This window comes from Macaca mulatta, chromosome 11 (assembly GCF_049350105.2).
Source record: "Macaca mulatta isolate MMU2019108-1 chromosome 11, T2T-MMU8v2.0, whole genome shotgun sequence".
In the NCBI taxonomy this organism is placed as follows: domain Eukaryota; kingdom Metazoa; phylum Chordata; class Mammalia; order Primates; family Cercopithecidae; genus Macaca; species Macaca mulatta.
The window spans coordinates 26074356-26097536 of NC_133416.1; the positions used below are offsets into that span (position 1 = coordinate 26074356).

General features: G+C 36.1%; 1 protein-coding gene across 28 annotated transcripts in view; it reads right to left on the reverse strand.

Annotated features, from left to right (window-relative positions):
• The window catches only part of SOX5 (SRY-box transcription factor 5), a 1030085-nt gene that overhangs the window by 202912 nt on the left and 803992 nt on the right, over positions 1–23181 (reverse strand). For all 28 annotated transcript variants that reach the window (XM_077953163.1, XM_077953155.1, XM_028829333.2 and 25 more), the window contains 2 exons: positions 17661–17747; positions 2339–2511 (listed from right to left, as the gene is read on the reverse strand). In XM_077953163.1, coding sequence (XP_077809289.1) covers positions 2339–2511; positions 17661–17747 — 260 coding nt within the window. The remainder of the gene's footprint in view (positions 1–2338; positions 2512–17660; positions 17748–23181) is intronic.

A 23181-nucleotide genomic window follows, 5' to 3' on the forward strand; every position in this document is an offset into this window, starting at 1 on the left:
AGAGAAATTCTTGAAGAACCTAGGGGTTTGTAAAGTTCCAAGGAGAATGTCAGAGGTCTTGGGAAAGTATTAGAATCAAAGGATTCTAGAATCCTTTTATAATATTCAGGGATGGGCTAGAATGTGAAAGAGATAAGAAGGAAACTTCCTCTCCATCAGTCATTGCTTAGATCTTTCAGGACATGTGTGCCCTCAGACCCATCAAAGCAAATAGGGATTATTTACAAAAAATATCCCCAGCCAAGCTACATTTTCAGAGGCTCCTAGGATTCTCCAGAATTCAGTTGATTGAAAGATTGAGAGTTAAGGATAAGAAAAGAGTGGTGTTTTTTTAATGCTGTTACAGGCAAGCATTCTGAACTCTTTTCTCATAGGGATAAAGCAAGAGGCATATGGGCCGTATCCAAAAGCAAGCCAAATATATCTTTAATGAAAGTGATGAGGCATTTCATTAAAAATAAAACTAACATCTTTTAACAGACATAAACCACCAAGTAGAGAAGAGTAGAATGGAAATAAGAGGGTAGAAAAAAGGAGCTCCTCAAACATAAACTGAGTATTTCTTCATGCCATTCAATCCTGCTGGCTTATACTATGAAAGATGTTTAGACGGTTTTGCAGGGATGTGTAGACACACAAATATTAAATAGTGGCCATCCTCCACTTGGGGTGGTGAATGGACTATGCCCAGAACATGGAACAGGAAAAGGACTTAGCCATGAAAAAGAGGGCCATACTTATCTGTAAGCTGAAACTGTGTCACCTCCCCTCTATCTTATCTTCTATTTACTACCGATTTTTTTTTAACTAATAGTTCATAGGCATTGCCTCCATTTTTCTACTACGTATTTTCCAGTTTTTATTGTCTGATTTTGGCTACTAAAACACTATAGAAGTCTTACTCTTCAAGGCCAACAATGAGAATCTAAATGAAAAATCTAGTAGTTTCAATTTCATATTAGAATGACTACTTTTCTGTAGCATTTAACACTGCTCCCTGTATCTCTCCTTAAAAGTCTCCATTTTGTTTCCTATGACATTGCACTCCTGGCCCCACTTCCATATCTGATTCTTTCTGCATATGTTCATTTTCCTTTCTCTGCCAGCTCTATAAGCCAGTATCTCCCAAGGATCTACCCTTAGTTCCTTTCTGCTTTCTTGTAATATTACCACTATAAATTAAGGCCTATAAGCCTGCCACATCTCTGCATAAAACACTCCTGTCCCCGATATTAACATGGCTGCCTTTTGTATGTCATTTAGATCTGAGCTCAATTGCCAAAGCTTCAGAAAGATCTAGCCGCCCAATCTAAGAAGCATTGCCTTGTCATAGCAATCAACTTTTATCTTATTACTCTGTTTATATTTTTTCAAATTATTTATCACTATATAATATCATTTTGTTAATTTATCTGTTCCTTTATATGTCTCTTTCTTTCCACTAAAATTTAGGGGCTTTGTCAGTAATTAGTTAGTACAGTGCCTGGCACATAAGAAGCACTAGATTACTATTTGTCAAATAAATGAATGAATGTTATCTCTTCCAGTAGAGTTTAAACCACTATTTCTCTGTAAATAGCCTAAGAAACACCTGAGCTCTCTTCCAAAGTGCTGATTGGTGTTTCTAGCTGTCTCTCACATACCTCCAACTGGAAACCCTGACAGCAGCTCTAGTTCAACATCATAAAACCACTCTCTTTTCCAAACTTGCTCTTCTGACTTTCTCTGTTTCCGGTGATGGCATTCTCCATCTCCCTATCACTAGGCTCAACACTTTCCCTTTCTTTCCCTTTTGCCTACTCAAAGAACTCTACTAACCATAACTCTTCCACCTGTTTATTCCTTTCATCTCTTTGTCCATGGTCATTACCCTGACTAATTTAGCTTCTCACTCTTTTTAATTTAAAGTATTATAATGACCTTGTAACTGAACTTCCTGCCCCCAGCTGAAAACTCACTTTACTTGTTGAAGCCCACAAGTTCTTCAAAGCATATCTCAAATGTCAGCTCTCTCATGAATTCTTTCAAAATGTTTCTTGTTGAAAATGTTCTCTTGACTCTCCATGGTTCTTTCATGATAGTTTTCTCATGATTTATCAGAATTGACCTTGATTAAAATTACTTCTGCGCTCCTTACCACCAAAGTAGTTAATAAGCTTCTTAAAATCTGGGTTTTGTCTGTGGGTGGGTTTTTGTTTTGTTTTTGGCCTTTTAATTTATTTAACGAGGGAGGTGGAAGGCACTCTTACTCATTGTTGTGTGCCTAGGACAGTGACCTATAAGTAGCAGGCAAAACAATGTCTGAGGAGTTTGATTGCGTCGCTAAGTTCTTACTCACCTGTTCTTGTTGCTGCTTGGCCAGCTCCATTTGCTGACGCTGTTTCTCAATCTGAGAGGCAGCTAGTTTCTTCTGCTCATCGTGGGCAGCCAACAGCTGCTCTCGTAGGCTGGTCAGCTGGTTGATCATGCCCATGAGTTGCCTTTCTTTCTCAGCTAAGCTCTCGGGAGTCCCTACAAATCACATGGCAATAAAACAGACAAAATGCATGAGAAAAAGCAATGATTTCAATGAAGATGGCTCTGTTGCATACAGAGCTAGTCCAAATATAAAGTTCAATAAACACAAAAACACTACCTACCTTGTTTTACATTTTCACGCAACAGTAAAAAGTGATGGCAATTTGCCCATTACAAAATACCACAATGAACCTGGCTCTCTGGCACAATAGATAGCACATTGGGCTTCTAACAAAATACCAGAATGACCAAACATTTTGAATGTTTTTACATTTATGACCAGTAATAATCTATAGTTTTTTTAACTTTTACTTTATAAGTAAAATTTTTTAAAATGTTGGCTGACCGTCCAGTTTTTAATGTTCTATGCTAGGGCCTGCTGGAAATAAAAAGATGTCCAAAGTACAGTTCTTGGCCTTAAGTACCATAGTTTTTCATATAATTAAAGAGGGAAGACAAAGACATAAAAAACTAACAGCCACAGTTATTAAGAGTTCAAAGCATTCATATTAGTGATATGATTCTCCCTTTCTTTAAAAAAAAGTTAAAGATTCAGAACTAAGAAATTCTATGTTAAAAAAGAGCAAACATCTATTTAGATAATCAAGATTTAGGCTGTATTCCCCATATGCCAATTCAGAGTCTATCTTCAAAAATAAAATATAGTTAACTGAGCAAATACTTAAGTTTGAGAACACAAATACAGCAATCGTGAGATAATGTGGTTGGCAAATTAGCATCACATTATGGTCATGCAAGCTAATACATAAATCCAAGATTTGGAGAAGTCATGGTAATCATTTAAAATACATATTACACTCAAGATATTTAAAACACGCCAAGGAATCTTATTAAGTTAAAATGCATATTTAATATAAGGGAAATGTGTGCGGTTCACTGTAACAGAAACAGTATCACGTTTAATTGTTCTTTTAGAACTCACAAGATAGACAAGGCCCCTATGATAAAGTACTACCAGTAGGAAAGAACACCCTCTTTAATTACAATTTTCACTTTAAACATAAGACACTATGCACTGGCTTACTACTGCATTTGCCACCTGTATACATGTATAGATAGAAGGATCTGTTATAACTCAGTCACCCTTCTTAACCCTACCAGTTTAGGCTGAAATGGTTTGTTCTATTTGAGGAAGTAGCAGCTATAGTTAGTAGCTTATAATTTTTATATGCCCTTTTGGAATAGAAAGAAGGGTTCTAACGTATTTTACACATAGCCTAGAGAACCAATATTCAGAAAAGAAAATGTGTGAGTAAGGCAGTAACCATCTCTTATGCTCTTTCTTATTATCAATGCCTATCCTTCTTCAAGGCAGGTGGTCAATAATGTGTTGCTAATACTTTATTATATCTCAGATATTTGGATTCCATCAGAATGAATGAACGTTAACTCTATGAATAGTCACATGACTATTATATTCTAATATTAAATAATATAAATATATCCTGTGAAGATTTATTTAATGAAAATATTCATATGCTAGCAAGATAAAGATCTTCCTACATTGTTAATACAGAAGTAGGCCGGGCGCGGTGGCTCAAGCCTGTAATCCCAGCACTTTGGGAGGCCAAGACGGGCGGATCACGAGGTCAGAAGATTGAGACCATCCTGGCTAACACAGTGAAACCCTGTCTCTACTAAAAAATATAATATATAAAAAAACTAGCCAGGCGAGGTGGCAGGTGCCTGTAGTCCCAGCTACTTGGGAGGCTGAGGCAGGAGAATGGCGTAAACCCGGGAGGCGGAGCTTGCAGTGAGCTGAGATCCGGCCACTGCACTCCAGCCTGGGCGACAGAGCGAGACTCCGTCTCAAAAAAAAAAAAAAAAAAAAAAAATAGAGAAGTAAATTTCTAACACATTTCAAGGAATAAACACTAGGAATAGCAATACACATCATGTCTTAGAATGCGCATAACCTACAAAGGATAATTCTGCTTTTAGAAATCTAGCCCAAGGCTGGGTACAGGAGCTCAGGCCTATAATTCCAACGTTTTGGGAGGCCCAGGCAGGAGGATCACTTGAGGCCAAGAGTTCAAGACCAGCGTGGACAACATAGCAAGACTCCATCTCTACAAAATTTTTCTAAAAAATTAGCTGAGCGTGGTGGTGTGCACTTGTAATCCTAGCTACTTGGGAGGCTGAGATGGGAGGATCACGTGAATCCAGGAATTTGAGGTTGCAGTGAGATACACTGCATAAAAAAAAAATTCTAGTCCAAAAATATCTTAAGAAATGTGGGTTAAATACTAATTATTTTATTTTATTTTTTTTTTGAGACGGAGTCTCGCTCTGTCGCCCAGGCTGGAGTGCGGTGGCCGGATCTCTGCTCACTGCAAGCTCCGCCTCCCGGGTTTACGCCATTCTCCTGCCTCAGCCTCCCAAGTAGCTGGGACTACAGGCGCTCGCCACCTCGCCCGGCTAGTTTTTTGTATTTTTAGTAGAGACAGGGTTTCACCGTGTTAGCCAGGATGGTCTCGATCTCCTGACCTCGTGATCCGCCCGTCTCGGCCTCCCAAAGTGCTGGGATTACAGGCTTGAGCCACCGCGCCCGGCCTAATACTAATTATTTTAAATGAAATTCTAGAAACAACCTAAATGTCAAAGAAGAATAATCAAATAATTATGGGTCATCCATGGTAAAGTATTTTGCAACCATAAAAAATTATTTTTGAAGAAAATTTAATGATGTGGGATCTAGTTTATGATATAAAGCTAGGTTTAAAAGCAGTTGGAGAGAAATGAAACATGTGTATAGTCACTCAATGCATGCACATGTCTATGTTTAAGATATGAGAGCAAATTTAGCTACATATTAATAGTAGCTATTTCTAAGTGGTGGAATATAGTTCATTTTAATTTTTTTATTTTTTATTTTTTATTTTTTTGAGATAGAGTCTTCTTCTGTCACTCAGGCTGGAGTACAGTGGCGCAATCTCGGCTCACTGCAACCTCCGCCTCCGGGGTCAAGCAATTCTCCCACCTCAGCCTCTCGAGTAGCTGGGATTACAGGCACACACCACAATGCCTGGCTAATTTTTTTGTATTTTTAGTAGAGACGGGATTTCACCATGCTGGCCAGGCTGATCTTGAACTACTGACCCTGTGATCCACCCGCCTTGGTCTCTCAAAGTGCTGGGATTCATATTTTTGTATTTAGAAATTTTTCCACAATGGTTATCATTACATTACTTCCATACTCAGAAAAAACTTATTTCACCTCAACATGCGGAAGTATAATTTAAAAGCTTAAGCAAATCAGCACATACTCAACGCCTACAGTTGGTCCTGTACAACCCACTTAAGTTAGCCCTCTGCATAGGTGGGTTTCACATTCCATGAATACTGTATTTTGGATCTGTGTTTGGCTGGGGAAAAAATCCACATAAGGTGGACCTGGACCTGTGGCACTGTAGCCTGTGCTGCTCAAGGGTCAACTGTATATATTTGGTGATGAGAATTAACAAATATCATTTTGTCATTAAGTGTGTGAAAGATTAACAAAATTATTTGTTTATTTGTTTTCACTTAGTCATAAAGACATAAATAAGATTTCAAATTTAAAACAAAATTTCTAATTTTATAGTCCATATTCATATCAAACTTTTTGAACCTTCAGCCCATCTTGCTGCATCTTAAGCATTCTCACATGACTTCCTAGACACGATTTCATTCCATTTCAACTCCTACTTAACTAACTTTTCTTCTCAATCTTTTTCACTGACTCCTCTGTTGCCACCCATAAATGCCCATATCCTCCCCAGTCCAGTCCCATTCTTTACCTTTTCTGGCCTTGAACTAACATACTTCAACCTCTAAGCACTATATTTCAACAATGCTTAGCATACTTTAACCTCTTGAGTTCTAAAATACATAGTTTCATAGTCAATGAAATAATAAGGTACGTGCCAACCCTAAGATTGTCCCCCAGTCCTATTAGCTTATTTTTAGATGCAGAATGGGGTATCTCTGAGGGTGTATCTCAGTCATAAAATTCAACATGCATAAAGTGAAAGTCACCATTTTCCTGTAATTTTAAAGCATTATCACCAATCAGCATTCTAAAATATTAATGTCTTCAATTTCCTTCTCAACTACCCATCCCTGCATTGATATTAATCAATCACAGTAATTTTTCCTCAACATAGGTTTGTTTTCCCTTTAATTAAAATTGTATGTTTCAATATTATTATGTTCATATTAGTAAATAATGATGATAAATGTGTATAGTAAAAGATCTGCTCCCAACACTGCCCCTTCAAAGGTAACCACTATTATTAATTTTTGTGTGTATTATCCTCGATAACACAGATTTAAGCATATACAATAATATTTCTGTATTAGTTTGCCAGGGCTGCCGTAACAAAGTACCACAGACTGCATAGTTTAAAAGACAGAAATTGCCTTACAGTTCTGGATGCTAGAAGTCTAAGATTAAGTTGTCAGCAGGGTTGATCTGTTCCAGGCCCCCTTCCTTGGCTTGTAGATGTCTGTCTTCTCCATATGTGTTCACATCATCTCGATCTGTACATACCCATGTCCAAATTTCCTCTTCTTACAAGGATACCAGTCATCTTGGGTTAGGACCCACCATAATAAACTCATTTTAATTTAATTCCCTTTGTAAAGATCCTATCTCCAAATATGTTCATATTCTGATGTTCTAGGCATGAGGACTTCAACATATGAATTAGGGTTGGTGGGTAGGGGAAGGTGGATAGTTCAACCCATAAGAATGCCTTTTAAGCAAGTGATAACATAAACACTGTTGTACTGACTTAGAGAGAGCTCTTGTTCCAGCCTCCCTTCTCTATCTTCACTGCCATTTTTGTCAACTTTTTTCACGAATTTTTGTAGCAAATTTTTAAAATAGAACTTTTAAAATAGAACTTCCTGCCATCAATTGATCTCTGTACAAATCTATGCTCTAAAACTGGTACCAAAATTACCTTCCTAGATAACAAAGTCATGTCATGTCAAAGTCTAGTCCTGTCACTTCCCCTGTTTAAAGACCTCCAATTGCTCCCAATTGGCTTCAGAAAAAATTGTCAAGTCATTTTTATGAATTAATGAGGTCCTTCAAAGTATTACCTAATCTTCCCACTTCCTCTGTGCATCCTAAATTCTAGCCACACTGAATGTTCTAACATTACCCCACCACCAACACTCTGAGCATTTGCAAATGCCATCTTTAACAAGTGCCTTGCCTGGGCCAGTCTCTCCCTAAACATTCATTCTTCGTGTTCCAGCTCATGCATCTTGTTTTTTGTGGCTCTTTTCCTGATTTCCATGGATAACAGTTGTTCTCTTCTTTGGGAATCTACACAGCATATGTGTAGATCTTTATTATAGTATTGAATCGTTGCATTGTATTATCTTATGTTCACATTTTTCTCCCAAAATCAGGAGAGGTAGCTGCATTAGCAGCAACTGTAAATGATGGACTTTTCTATCCTCATTACCTACTATAGGTAATGGCAAATAGCATATGTATTGCATATAGCAAATCATCTAACACTGTTTAATGAACGACATAAAGAATAAAGCCTCTTCCCTTTAAACCATTCTCAAATTTAAACATGCATAGGAATTCTAGTTTTGGCTTAAGAGAGTTGAGCCAAAAAAATAAGCTTTTGCAAAAGAAATCTTCCCCATTTTTACGAAAGTACTAAACTGAGATGAAGAAGCCCATCCCACGGCTTCATCTCTAAATTATCATGTTCTTCATGGTCATCCCCAAGTGTTCAGAGAGGACTTAGTAAGTGGTCTGTGAACAACGGAGAAAGTAGCAAGAGTCACAAGATATCCTTGACTTTAAAAAATTGAAAGGAATATTAACTAGATCCTTTGAATACTCCAGAGGTCTCTCACCAAAAAGGAGCTACTCTTTATTCACCTACATTCAGGTTTTTAAGAGTCATAACTTATATATGTGTGTGTCTATATAGTGTATAACCCTATGGAGGCACAGTCATGTATATATGAACTTGTTCCATCTGAGTCAGATAGCTAATGCCATGAGTTCACTTGTGTGTGACTGATAGTAATTTATTTTCATGTTTCAGTTATTTGCATTCTTGTATGTTTTTAATCTATGCTAGTCCTGCTCCAGTCCCCTTCGAATGAAAGGTAACTGAAGTAAGACACAAAAATATTGTTTCAGTCTTCCTGCTGCCTAAAAACTGCAGGCATGGCAGTCATTTATACTTCTGTATTCCACAGAAGCAGCACATGTCAGATTCCTTAATATAATGAGACAAAGTCATGAGGGAAAGGAACCAGCTTCAGTCATCGCCAGCTCAGCAAAAGACATCATGATCTCATATGGTTTGGCTGTGTCCCCACCCAAATCTCATCTTGAATTTAGCTACCACAATTCCCATGTGTTGTAGGTGAGACCTGGTGGGAGGTAATTTAATCATGGGGGTGGGTCTTTTCCAGGCTATTCTCATGATAGTGAATAAGTCGCACAAGATTTGATGATTTTATAAAGGGGAGTTTCCCTGCACTAGTTCTCGTCTCTAGTCTGCCGCCATGTTTAGTGCCTTTCACTTTCCGCCATGACTGTGAGGCCTCCACAGCCATGTGGAACTGTAAGTCCATTAAATCTCTTTCTTTTGCAAATTGCCCAGTCACGGGTATGTCTTTATCAGCAGTGTGAAAATGGACTAATACACCATCCATACATTGCTTGGTCAAAATCCAGGTGTTCATTTTTTTGTCTACTTCATCTTCCCTACATAATTCATTGGAAATTTATCAACCCTAGAACATATTATAAATTAGTCTCTATATCTCGTTTCCACTATTACTCCTTAATCCAGGCCACTATCATCTCTTGCCTGTACTACAACAATTGCTTTCTAGCTATTGTCTCTATTTCTACTTGTTTCCTTACTAAAATCCATTCTCCAAACAAACGTTCATAGTTATCTGCTGGTAAATCAAGTCATGTCACATGTCTGTATAAAACTGTTTCAAAACTTTATTCTGCACATGGAATAAAATGCAAACTCCTACCCTTACGAAGCCCAGAATGGTGTGTCCCTTGCCTTCTTCCCTGGCATCATCTCTTCCTATTTTCTCTTTTGTCAATATGATTCTTTGAGTTCCTCTAATACCAATATGCAAACTTGCTCCCACCATAGGACCTTTCAATGTTAACTGTTACTCTCAGAAAACTCTTCCCCCAGATCCTGGTTTCTCAACCTCAGCACAGTTGACATTTAGGCCAGACAATTTTCATAGGGAGTTGTCTTGCCTCTATCTTCTAGATGCAGGTGGGACCCTCACTCCTAGTTATAATGCCCCAGAATGTCTCCAGACATTGTCAAATTTCCCCTGGTGGAGCAAAATCACCCTCTTTAAGTGACTGGCTTTTTTCTTTACTTCATTCAGCATATGTTCACAGGGCAGCTCCCATGTGCCTCATACTGTTTTTAAGTGTTGAGGATACTATGAGTACAAGCCAGAAAAGAATGCATGCCTTCAGATAGCTTAAATTTAAATGAAAAAGATAACAACAAAACAAATACAATCAAATTTATCCAAGGTAATAACTTAAAGGCCAGCTCCTCGGAGGGCCTTCGCGGACCACTGGAATTATAAAAGCAATCATAACTTACTTTCTATCACATCACCCAATTTTTATACTATAGTAGTTAGCATTATATGTTATATTCTTATTGATATAGTTATTTATTTATTGTATCTCCCAGTAGAGTATAAGCTTTATGATAACAGGATACTATTATAATTTGTTTTGCTCAACACTGTATTTCTAGCATCTACAGAATAATGTCTAACACATAGTGGATACCTTTATACAGATTTATGACCACTTGTTGAATGAATAAAATAAATAAACTTAAGAACAAAGAAAAGTCCTTGGTTAGCTGATACTGTACAATTTTATGCACAAGAATAACCTTCATCAGGGTTGAATTAAAGATGATCTCAAAAACATAGAAATAAGAAAAAATACACAAAAATTACTATTTCCCCAATATTGTTTTACTCCACCCAAATGAAATAGATAAATGGCTTGAAATCAAATCATCAAAATCAAAGTAAACCATTGGGAACTATTGTCCAAATAAAGGAAAAGTGAAAGTAAACTCACTTTAGAAAAAAATGTCCTAGAAGTTTAGAGCTAAAAGTAAACTAATTACCTTTCTTCCTTCAAAAAACTTACCAAAAATTTAATTCTTTGTTTCAAAGTGAAAATCTTTGCAAAGGTGTTTTGTTTGTTTTATTATTCGCGTTTGTCAGACTACTAGTGTTTCAATTTGAATAAGACTTTACTTGGTTTAATTTTTTTATGGAAATGTCACTTTCAACTGGTATTCCACTTGAAACATCTAAAAATCATTCATTGTGTTGCCTTTTAATATTCTGCCTGATGAAGAACTACTACTAAGCTATAAGCTCTAGGAGGGCAGGAAATCTGTCTACTAAATACTAATGGTATTTGCTACCATTATATCTCCAGAGCTACCACATGGCAAGACAGACAACAGCCTTTGTGGAATAAACTGAAAATAAAATGAATAAAAACTAAGTTAGTCTAAATGTATAAGGGAAGCTTCTTTCAGCAGCATTCTTATCCAGTGAAAGAGAAAAAGCAGACCTCCCCTCATCAAAAAGGCTAAATAAAAATGGCACTATTACAGCTCATGAAACGAGTATTTGTTGTTAGGTTATCCTACCTTCAAACATCTATTAATTGGTTCTTTACATTAAGAAAGAATGTAATCAGACTTTGATAAAATTTAGCTACATATTCTTTACTGCAATATAGATATCCTTCAGAAGTTGGAATCAATTAAAATTATGTAAGGAATACTATAGTTTATTACATGACTGAGTATACATTAATTGACATCTTGTACCCTGTTAATACTATAAGTATTCTTACCTTTTTAAATATGTTTCTGATTTATTTTGACAAGATAGTGTTGTTTTTGCTTCAGTCTCCTAAAATCCAAGCCTTGGCTTGGATTTAAATATATCGAATGTGGAAAACTTTCCATTTTAAGGGTGACACCATCAGAGTGAATAAAATAATTAACAAGTAGCTATAGTCTTCACTACTGTTGCCCCGTGGTGAATGTTTTGTTTCTGGAACATTATGAAAGAGATGCACGCATTATAATTTCTATAGTGAGTGAAAGGGTTATTCTTGTTACCTTTTTAAAAGTATTGCTCTGTAAAACATCTTATTAAAAAATGTTGCCTTTTAATGGAGACTGTAATTTTAGGAACTTTTTCCAAGACTATTCCATCCACTTACTTATTGTACTTGAAACATAAATCCATTATTTTAAAATATCACATTAAATCTGCTGCATTTGGAATGTAGTCAAAAATAGTTATCCCAAAACATGGCATTTTTTGCTTGTCATTCATTCCTCAAATATGCACTACATTCCAAACTTTGAGCCAACAGAATATTAGGTAGTCTACAAGGGACTGGTCAATATGTAAACAGGGAACAATACAAAACTGAGTGTGTGTGTGCTAGGGGCAGATCTGAGGACAGAGTATCTTGTAGGCAAATTATAGAAGTTCTTCATCCAGGTTTGGTAGGTCTCTCTAGTTTTAAAGGATTCTAGAGATAACCCAGTCAAACTCTGTTGAAGACAGACCGCTAAGCGTTACATAAAACACACAGGCCTTAAAGGCAGTGAGAAGTTAAGTTCAAATTTTGACTCTGCCACAACTAGAGTATGTGGTGTTTGATGATTAGTTTCTGAGTCTCAATTTCTTCATATGTAAAATTAGAATTAAATGATGATGTCACAATAATTGTGTAAGAAAGATGTTTACACAGTGCCTGTAAGAAGATGTTCACTAAGTAGCAGGCAATAAATCATAATTGGCAACTTTTCAAAAATGAGTAGATGAGGAAATAAACCAAAAGTGGTAGCCCAATTGCCACAAGTGCTTGGAAGAATCAGCCCACATAACATCAAATCACTGTGGCTACACCATGCGTTCCTAGTAAATTTTACTACAAAACAGGAAAAGGTTTTAGGTTAACTGCATTACCCAATAGTCTGGAGAGTATTTAAACAAGCTTTGGAATTCATATCCAAAAGAAAACAAATAATGTGTTTATAATTATTTTAATTTCAGAATCTTTTTTTTTTTTTTTTTTTTTTTTTTGAGACGGAGTCTCGCTCTGCCCCGCAGGCTGGAGTGCAGTGGCCGGATCTCAGCTCACTGCAAGCTCCGCCTCCCGGGTTCATGCCATTCTCCTGCCTCAGCCTCCCGAGTACCTGGGACTACAGGCGCCCGCCACTGCGCCCGGCTAGTTTTTTGTATTTTTTAGTAGAGACGGGGTTTCACCGTGTTAGCAAGGATGGTCTCGATCTCCTGACCTCGTGATCCGCCCGTCTCGGCCTCCCAAAGTGCTGGGATTACAGGCTTGAGCCACCGCACCCGGCCTAATTTTGGAATCTTTATGCTTCTCAAACAAGCGATTTTTTTTAAATGAATGAATGCATTTTTAAATGAGAAACATGTTGAGGAGAGTATTTTTTCCAATACAAAACCCAGATTAAATATGTAAGAGTTTAATATTTGATTAACTGTATGTTTAAAACACACATTATTAAGTACTTTAAAAAGTACAAATTGTATAAAACTTCCTAATTGTGAACTGGTCTATCAATATACAGATCAATTGAGATACAGTGACCTATCCTTTTCTTCCAATCACTAGCTGTAATTACACACTGGCATGAGGACACTGGCATCATGAGACAGAGCAAGTCACTGGTTTATAGAAAATGTAGTCACTCTTTGCTTTTATAGACATTGCCAAACTTATTTTGAAAACTTATATTCTACGCGCCAGCAGTCTTTCTTTAGTTCTTGTGAAATAGTTTTTATAAAAAGTGAAAACATTACTCATAAGCAACTACAGAGGAACTATAAAACAAGCTTAGTAGATTAAAAACATTAAACATTTACTTTATTTAGAAGTAAATGACTACATGTTGTGTACCTTCCTTATGGCTGACTCTTGTATTGAACAAATTCCAGATCCAACAGTTCTCTCAGAAAATAATCAACATTTCCAACCCCTTTGTAAAAATGTGCAGATATATATGTTTTAGGTTAATGCACAAATGTAATAATCACAAGATTACTATTCGCAAACCACATGATTCTTAAAACTGTACTGGATTTTAAAAGAACATGTTTGAAACAACTTTAGAGGTGTTATAAATCCTTACATATTGAAATGCTGAAATATTAGTTTCCATGTTTTAAATTTATAAAACTTATAGGATCCCTTACTAGATTTTTTACCTAGGATCTGATTCCTATTCTAAGCCTACTTTTTTCAAATCATCTAATGTTATTTAGACATAATTATCCCTTTCAAGCCACTGACTGACTCTATATATCTTCTATCTCAAACATTTACATGCCACCTAAAAGATTATCTACTTTAATCCACACACTGAATCTACATTGCATATGTCTTTAATTCATGAGCTCTGAAAGGCTATAGTATTGCTGAATGGATTATCTCCTTGAATCCCTTATTGGCAGTTCTAGAGGTGTTTGGTGTTTGCCTTTATAGCCCTTCTTCTAGAATACACAAAATTATAGCCTTGCAAAAGAACCATTTGTTGAATTACATCAAATGCCCCTGGCACTTTTGTTAAAAACAGATCCAACAGTTTGTGGGCCTGAATTAATGCACTGTGACCAGGGTCAGAAGAATCCATCAGAGATTCTGAGGGGAAACAAACCAGGCTCTAAAAAATTCTTGAAATAAGTCAGGTAGAGAAACTGGTCTAGAATTTTTTAAAGTGACTTGGCCAGAGAACCTCCCATACACAGCTCTGCGTTTATCAAGATAAAAACAATTGAGAGTATTTTGCATGCAGATATTTGTGTTATAATTCTACAAATAAATATTAAGTCAGCAAAATACAGATTTTGCAATTACTTTGTTGAAAAACAAATGATCTGCTTAGATTAGTTAAAGCCAACATGGATCCCCAGATACTAACCTCAGGTGAGGTACCAATGCAATGACCTTCAGTGTAATGGAATTTCATGCTAGCTGAAACTGTGTGTGACTATTGGTTGCCAACTGGAGTACAGGCATTGTTTCTCCTTCTGCACTCAACAACTATGAGACTCTAAAGTATATTTCTTCACCTTTCACATTACTGTTACTCAGTGCTTCTGCTATAGATAAGGGCAAAAGTCTGTAAACTGACCAGTTATACTGTGTCGCTGACAAGTAAAGAAGAAACAAATAATTCCTTTGGGCAGCTAATCATTTATAGCATATATTGACTGCTGTTGGCAGAACTTTTCAGTCAAACTGTTTTGTTCTGCAAAACCAGATCGAGTGTCCTTTTCATGTGTTTGCTAGAGGATTGTTTCTAATTTAACTTTAAAACCTAATTCACATTTCCAAAGTACCAGAGCATAAAATGGCATAAATTCTAACAGGTAAAATAATCTAACATGAAAAATAACTTTATGCTCTTAGAAGTAGGTGACCTTTACTAACTCACATTGTTTCTTGAAAAATGAGATTGACTTTAAGTGGGCATGACAACTATTTATTGATAGCTAAACCCTCCAAATCAAATGCTATTCATTTTTCCTATTTTAAAAAGTCTCTCATTCTTACTTTTTGAATATTAATAGTAAGAAACACCTCTCTAAACCCTTCCAAGTTATGATTGTAATATTTGTCCAAATGCTCTGAAACGAATTCACTGATAGCAATTGAAAACAGCACTTAAAAATAGAGCTCAGTCCTCACTTGGCTATAGTATGAAATATTCAGAAAAGGGAAAAGGGCACACACACACGTACGCACACACTTATTCACTCACACATCTCCTGGAACTAATTAAAAATTAAAAGGAAACTGGCTAATAGAAATGGTGGAAAAAAGTTTCCATGCACACCAAGGCTCTGTGAATACTGCAAAGGCTGGAAACATCCTAACATATGCAAAGGTTCTCTTTAAATACATTATTTTAAATTAACCTTAATAAATAATAATTCAATACATTCATATATTCAGATTTAAAAAAAAATTTTACTTATTCTTCCCTCCCTCAACTAAACAAGTATAGGAGAACACAAGACTTACATCTTTATTTGCCTCAAAAAATTACTTCCAAAACAACTAAGCCATTGTTCTTGTCTGACTTCTGAAGTGGCAGGAAAACTACATTCCTGGGCCCTACATAATTTTTGTGCCTGACCCCCCAAGAACCTTTAAGTCAAATTCACTTACCCCCAGAGGGTAACACACTATTGTATCCTCTCCACTTTCTAACCACCTGTGAACAATGGATAGTAATTGCAACTGTCATGGGCAGTCAGTAGGAAAAGTAACCCAGTGCTGTTTTCCAGATTTACTGCCAAACCTGAGTTGAACACCTAATAACCATGCCCTGAACAGAAGAAAGACCTACAGTTGCTTTTAAAATGCATCAGAAAACAGTGTTTTGAACAGAACCAGAGGACAATAACCTAACTTGTACTCTGAATGTGAAGCTTAAAAAACTCAGAATTAAAGACAGAAAACTTCTTTTGTGATTGTACTGTAGCTTCCTAAACTAACCCCCAAGGCAAGCCTGAAAGGGACAGCCGAGCTTTCCTCTAAGCTTGTCATCACTGCTGCTGCTGCTTTTAAGTTTGACTTGTGAAGGAAAATGAGGGGGGGGGGAAAATGTTTGTCCTCCATTGGAATGAGATCAGAAGGCTTGGAAAAGGCAGTCTTCTCTGCGCTACTGTGAGTTATTACCTAGGTCAGAGGAGAATAAAAAACCTTGGAGAATGCATCCTATGCCTCAGGGGTAAATGGGTTAAAATCCATCAAAATAATATCAAGGACCTGCAGCCTCTGAAGATGAAACTTCTCAGTTCTCCTTAAACTTTGTCTTCAAGCTATTTAAGGCATATCGATTCTCATTCATTTGAATTTGATTCCATTGTAGATTTTGTTTACTGAATTTATTGATTAGCACCAATTCATTTTCTCATCACCCTTTCACAAGTAATCATAGCCTAAATACATGTAATTCCAAATGACTTGCATGAAAAGTGAAATATATAGTAAAACATTTTGCGGAAGTGTTTAGATATCCAGATGTTGTCATGTAGGCCAAATGTTTAAGACCGATGCTCTGCCTTTCTCCAGGATACACTGATGGAGTAAAGCCTTAAGAGAGAAAATTGCTTCTCTCATTGGGAAAACACTTGCACAGACACACATATGCAAAAAAGTTATTTATACACATATTTCACATGTATAATAATATAAATCTGGTGATGTTTTAAATATATATTTAGCCTCTACCAAAAATATACACAGTAATATATAACCAATAACTAAATATTTTATACTGAAGACTAAGTATCTTGACTTTCTCAAAATCCTACTGTAGAGCTCAGAATCTTAAGTGTCCTACTAGCAACAAATAGAAAACCATAGATTGCCTACCATGTTTTGAGAAAACATACTTTTAAATTAATTGAAAGGATAATTCGCTTTTATTTTATATGAGGAAATTAAATCTTCTCCCCTTGTTATTAGTAGGAGTTTATTAAGATATGAATAGTTTCACAGAACTTTTCTTAGTTGAATGTAATTGCTGATTCAAATAAAACCAAAACAAATTGTTACCCTGACTGGTACAAAACAACCTTCTATTATGCTCTCCCTATTCATCATTTCTGGTTTTAAATTTAGGTTATACACACCCATATTTCTTATATGTACAATGTACAAAATTATCTTATAAAATACAGTTTTTAACCTTGCTGTAGGTACATTCTTACTTATAAAATAAATAATTTAATTTTTTTTAAATGATGAAAATCAGAGCCTGTTAGAGGTATAGTGGGTGATTCTGTTGAAAACAACATATCATTTATTCCATAAGGCACAAAGAAAGAAAGAATATGAGAACCCTGCTATGTTCTCCTTTAAGACAGAAAGAAGAAACCACAAACACATAGAATGCAAGCAGCAGAAGAGGTGAGGGCAGACATACTTTATCACCATTAATATTCCTGAATATCAACTTCATTTTGGTACATTTTGGATCAAAATAATCACATTGTATTACCTTTTATTTCGCCAAAGTTCCCCGATCCCATTGCAAGAAGCTTGTCTTTCCAGTCCTTTGAGAGTAGCTTTTCAATACTGGGGGTTTCTAAGTAAAGAAAAAAAGAAGTAAGCAAATCAACATGACTCTCCTTACAATGGAGCTCATTAAAAGTCTATCAGCTAAAAATAAGGCCAATCCTATCCCAGCCCCACTTTATAATGGCTTCATCAAAAAACTGATAACAGGGGTGGAAAAAAAGAATGTGTTTTGTCACCTGCTGTTTCAAAATCATTAGCTTTTTCCTCTTGCGGAACAAAGCCATACTAATTCTTTATGACAATGGGTACACATAAACCTTGCAGTTCATTGTTTTTCAATTTGGTGAACAAATTCTTGCTATAATGGATGCTTGTCAATTTCAGGGTGTTAGTCTGCAGTCAAAAAATAATTATGTTGATAAAATGCGGAGTAAAAAAAGGCAAAGAATTAGCTCTTAAATCTGCTACATGTAATTATATCCCTCTGTGTGTTTACAATTACATCCACTTTATAATATGTGTTTAACATCGTGTGGCGGTCAGCACACTGTGGTAAGATTTGCCAGTACCGCGAACATAAGCAAAAAAAAAAAAAAAAAAAAAAGTTGGTATAAAAGAAGCTTTAAAAAGATTGCAAAATCTAGAGAAGCGAGGAATGCCTATAATGGAAACCTATTATTTGCTTATTTCAGATTTGTATCACACTCTTTTACAATGCCCTGTGTTCGGACAGGGCACACACATTTTAGAAAGCAAGGTTCTGCTTTAGTCTGGTATTTGTTTCTACATATAACATAGTTTTTGACCTTTCCTTTTGTGTTGGACTTTAATGCATAAGTAAATATAAATGCTAATAAAAACTCCCAAACATTAAACTCAGTTTCAAACAATATAATTGTATATTCTTGTCAGCACTTAGATGGGTACACAATTACAATGGCTTTCAATCCCACGATTAGCACAGCATTCACTTAGAAAATGGAATGTACTAAAAGATAAGTGTCCCAGTATGCTCCATCTAAATAACAATACCCACACTTATTATATAGATCTAAGACATACACTGCCATTCTCCACATTGGTGTTTATGTGTATTTGTGTTTGTTCAGGCATTTGTTTACCCCCTACTAGGAGCATAAAGGGGATACATGTTAACTTATCAAAGAGACCCTCTGGCCTAGAGACTATAATATTATTAGAAACTGCTTAATTTTCCCCACAGTAAAATGCATTGTAAAGAGTTTTCATCACCATGTTTAGTTAATGCTATCTACTTTTTCCAGGGTCCCCTCTTTACAGCAGTCAGCTAGCAGAGTCAAAAAGCCTGTGTGGAGTTTTCAACAAAGCAGAGGTGCCATTTTCCTTGGGAAAAAAAAATAACAATATGGAACACTTCTGTCTCACATGTCAGAAACTTGTGGAAAATAAAAATGGTGAAAAGCTCTGAATGATTACTTTTTTACATAGTCTAAATGTACACACATATACATATGTGCAAATACGTATATGCACTTACAACTTAATATATGCACACTTACCTATGGACTGAATTTGAAACGAATGAATGCAGTTGAAATGAATGAATGAAAAATGAATTTTTTCCTTCGAAACAAAATACATAGCTGTATTTTTCACATTTAAGGAACTAATCCTGAAGAATTTACTTTTAGTTTTTCTTAAAATATCCCAATTTCTATGTGGGATTGTTTCAGAATATTAACAGCAACTCTAGGAGTCATAACACAGAGTAAATATCTTCATATTGTAACCAGTATTTCTCTTCATTGAGGCTTTAAAAGTAACTTTGAAATACTTCCGCAAGGACTTCCAACATTTCTACATTCCCAGTAAACAGTTTGAGAGTAAAATTATTTCTTAAACCTTATCAGAGTAGGTCAAACAAACACCACTGTTTCTTTTTTCCAGCACTCTACAAAAATTCTTGAGTAGCATGTAAACAGGGCACAGCCAATATGGTATTTGCAATAGAGTACTGTCAGTCATTAAAAGCTAACAAACCTTTGCAAAGCAGGAATGCAGCAATAGAAATCCATTGTGCACTAACAATAGGCCCCTGAACCTCCAGGCACCAAAAGCAGACCATTTTACTTTTAAGGCTATTGTCTGCAAAGTCCATGACAAAGCTTTTCCCCCGCAGCTAGACAAAATATTCACTGTAGTGTGCTCATAAAGAAACAGAAGTCTTCTGTCTCAGTTGCAGAGTTAAAGAAACAGCAGCCAGATTTCTGAAACCTGCAGAACATTCCCGGCCTCTTTATTAACTAGCATAAAGATATAAGGCTGGTAAACAGAGCCAGTTTGTTCAAGTACTTGACTTTTAAGCACACACTACAAAAAAAAAAAAAAAAAAAAAAAAAAAGAATAACTTCTTTAAGACTAAGTTATTTTGAAAATGTAAAATCAGAAACATATCTAACTCATGGTTGTCATGTCTGTGGATGAATAAAGACACTCATACTTACAACTTGGATGAGGTATATACTTTAAATTCAGATTCAAATACATTTATTTAGCAGCCTATGTGCCAGGAACTGTGCTAGAGGTTTTTATCTGTATTCTCTCATTTAATGATAATAAGTAATTGAAGACTTAGATTGTGTTATTACGTCTATGTTACGGGTTTAAAGAGATGAAGAAGCACCAGCAAAAAGAAAAAAAAGAATTGCTCTGAGGTTCCACAAAATGTAATGGGCAGAATTGAGGTCTTGAGCTAAGTTTTTTTTTTTCCCCCCCTACACATTCCTAACTCTCTTATCAACAACAAAATAATAATAGCTACTATTTAGAGGGCTAAGTGCTAAGCAAAGTACTAGGTCCTTTACATGTGGTATCTCAAACTTCTCACAGTAATCTGCTGAATTAGATATTGGTGCATCTGTCTTACCATTTAAGAAACCAAAACCTAGGAAGTTATCATGACCTGCCCAATGTGGAGCTCAATTCTACCTATTGGATCCCAAAATCTTTGTTCTTTGCAGCACATACATTGCTATGGTTTGAATGGGTCCCCACAGAAGCATGTGTTGAAATTTCATCCCTAATCCAAAAGCATTGGGAGGTGAGGCCTAATGGAAGGTATTAGGTCATAAGGGCTCCACCCTCATGACTGGATTAAGGCTGATTAGAGAAAGGCTTCAGGGTACAAGTTCCATCTGTCTCTCGTGTGTGCACTCTCTTATTCTTCTGCTTTCCACCATAGGATGGTGCAGCAAGAAGGCCCTCACCAGATGCTAGCACCTTGAGGTTGGACTTCTCAGTCTCCAGAACTGTGACAAATAAATTTCTTTTCTTTATAAATCATTCAGTCTGTGTTATTCTCTTATGGCAAAACAAAACTAACACACATGCACACACACACACACACGCACACATGCATACACTCTCCCTCATTTCATCTATAAAACAGTCCTGGATAGTAGGAAAAACAATTCTTACTAACTCCTTTGGATGGGTGAAGTAAAAACCTGATAAACATTCTAGGGTAACACATATGTATGAGCAGCAACTATGGAATTAAAAGGTAGGCTTTTTTACAGTTTTTGTTTTCAGGGTGTGGTCCAATTACATGCCTTGCCATCTAGGATTCTGGATAATTTAGTGACAACCTATGAGTATATAGCAGAGATATACAATGAAATGATTCTTTTTATTTATATAGTAGAAGGAATATTGGGCTATAACTCAAACAACCTGGGTTCTCTCCAAGACAGTGACACTGGCTAGATGGGACCCTGTAGGGGTGAGGAGGGAAGGGGATCATAAAGACATTTCACCCACTTCACCCCTCTGTCTGAATTTCTGTAAAGCAAAGAGTTTCAAAAAATCCACATTCAATACTCTACCAACTGCTACAATTTCCATTGGTAGTTCTTGAAATAACAGTAAGAAATGATCTCATAACAATGACCACAAAGAACGGACATGTAGCAGTGATTAAATTTCTCTGAAAATGGTAAAGATACAGTAGAAAATTCATGTTTCAAAATGTAAAGGACCAAATGGCAGAAGCCCAATATTTACAATACACCTGTTTGTTAATGTGTGAATGTGAGTAAAGTGAAATTTGACACCATTATGTAAGTGCTGCTTCACTGCTTATGGAGTGAATAGATAGTACTTATCTATTAAATATTTAATTTTCTAAAATAAGATTTAAAAAATGCACAAACATAGAATCGCATTTTGTACTATGAATATGGTATGTAGGGTGCCTAGTTATTTGCAAATGTTCAAACTCTGGAGTTTCCTTTAATTTTTTAAAATTTTTGTGGGTACACAGTAGGTGTATATATTTATGAATTTCATTTATTTTCATGTTAAGATGTATCATGTTTTTTCACTTAACTCTAAAAGATTCTCCCCAAAATTCCTTCTCCTGAGAGTTCATTCTCCCAAGTACTGGAATATCATGATTACTTTCAAAGTAAGAACTAGAGCTCCTTATATTAAAATAAGTGTGAGTTAATAATTATTATTTGCATGGCATTTCCATTTACAGAATGCTTCCAGATACAATTTTGTCAGTGGCATATATAACTGTTATATCCATTTTGCAGATGAGGAAACTAAGGCTCAGAAAGATGCTTTGCCCAACATCAGCCCATCAGTAAGTAGAGTAGATGGAATACAAAACCAGGTTTTCTTAATTTAAGGATCTGTCTCTTTAGCGGAAAGGTAAATGCATATATTTTAAAAGAGAAAATAAAATAAAGCTAGGAAATAAGCTATAATATAAATTAGAAATAAAATATACCCTTCATCATCAACATACTAATATTAAGATAAACCTAACTGGATTACTATTGTTTCTTTCTGCCAACAGGACCCTTCTGATACATTTGCTTGCTTTTCCCTTCTCACCCTTGCCTCTTTTGCTCACATATGCTACTTCACATCAATGCCTATGGCAATCCCCACCAGTGAATGCCCCCCCCAACTGTGCCAGCCATTGTTACAACAGCATCCTGCCTCTTTAGGGCCTGTTCATTCCCTATAACTCTCATTCCTTTTTCCCTTCAGTGCCAAACACTCTTAAGACCGACTCCCTCATCTGGAACAATGAGACTTAGAGACTCATGCCAACATATTGTAATTCTCCAGCAAGCTGCCAGTGCCAAGAATTAAACCACATTCGCTCCAGTGCAGTAGCTTTACACACAAGCTCAGGTATTTGCTTTGTGTTTATGTAGGCTTTTTTTTCCCTTAATCTCCCTTCAGCTGCTGTGGCAGAGCTCACTGAAAACTCGAACAAGCAAAAAGTACGTTATGCATAATATTTGACTTTTAAACAAAGTTGAAGGAGTTAGGTCATACCAAACCTATCACTGTTTATACTTTAATTTTATAGCTGAAACTAAGCTGTTATTCTTGACATGTGATAGTGTACACATTGAGGAATGGAAGTTGTCTTTTGGAGGGAACTAGATTTCAAAATATACCAGTATCTCCTTCAAAGCAAAAAGGTAAAAGCATATGTAGAC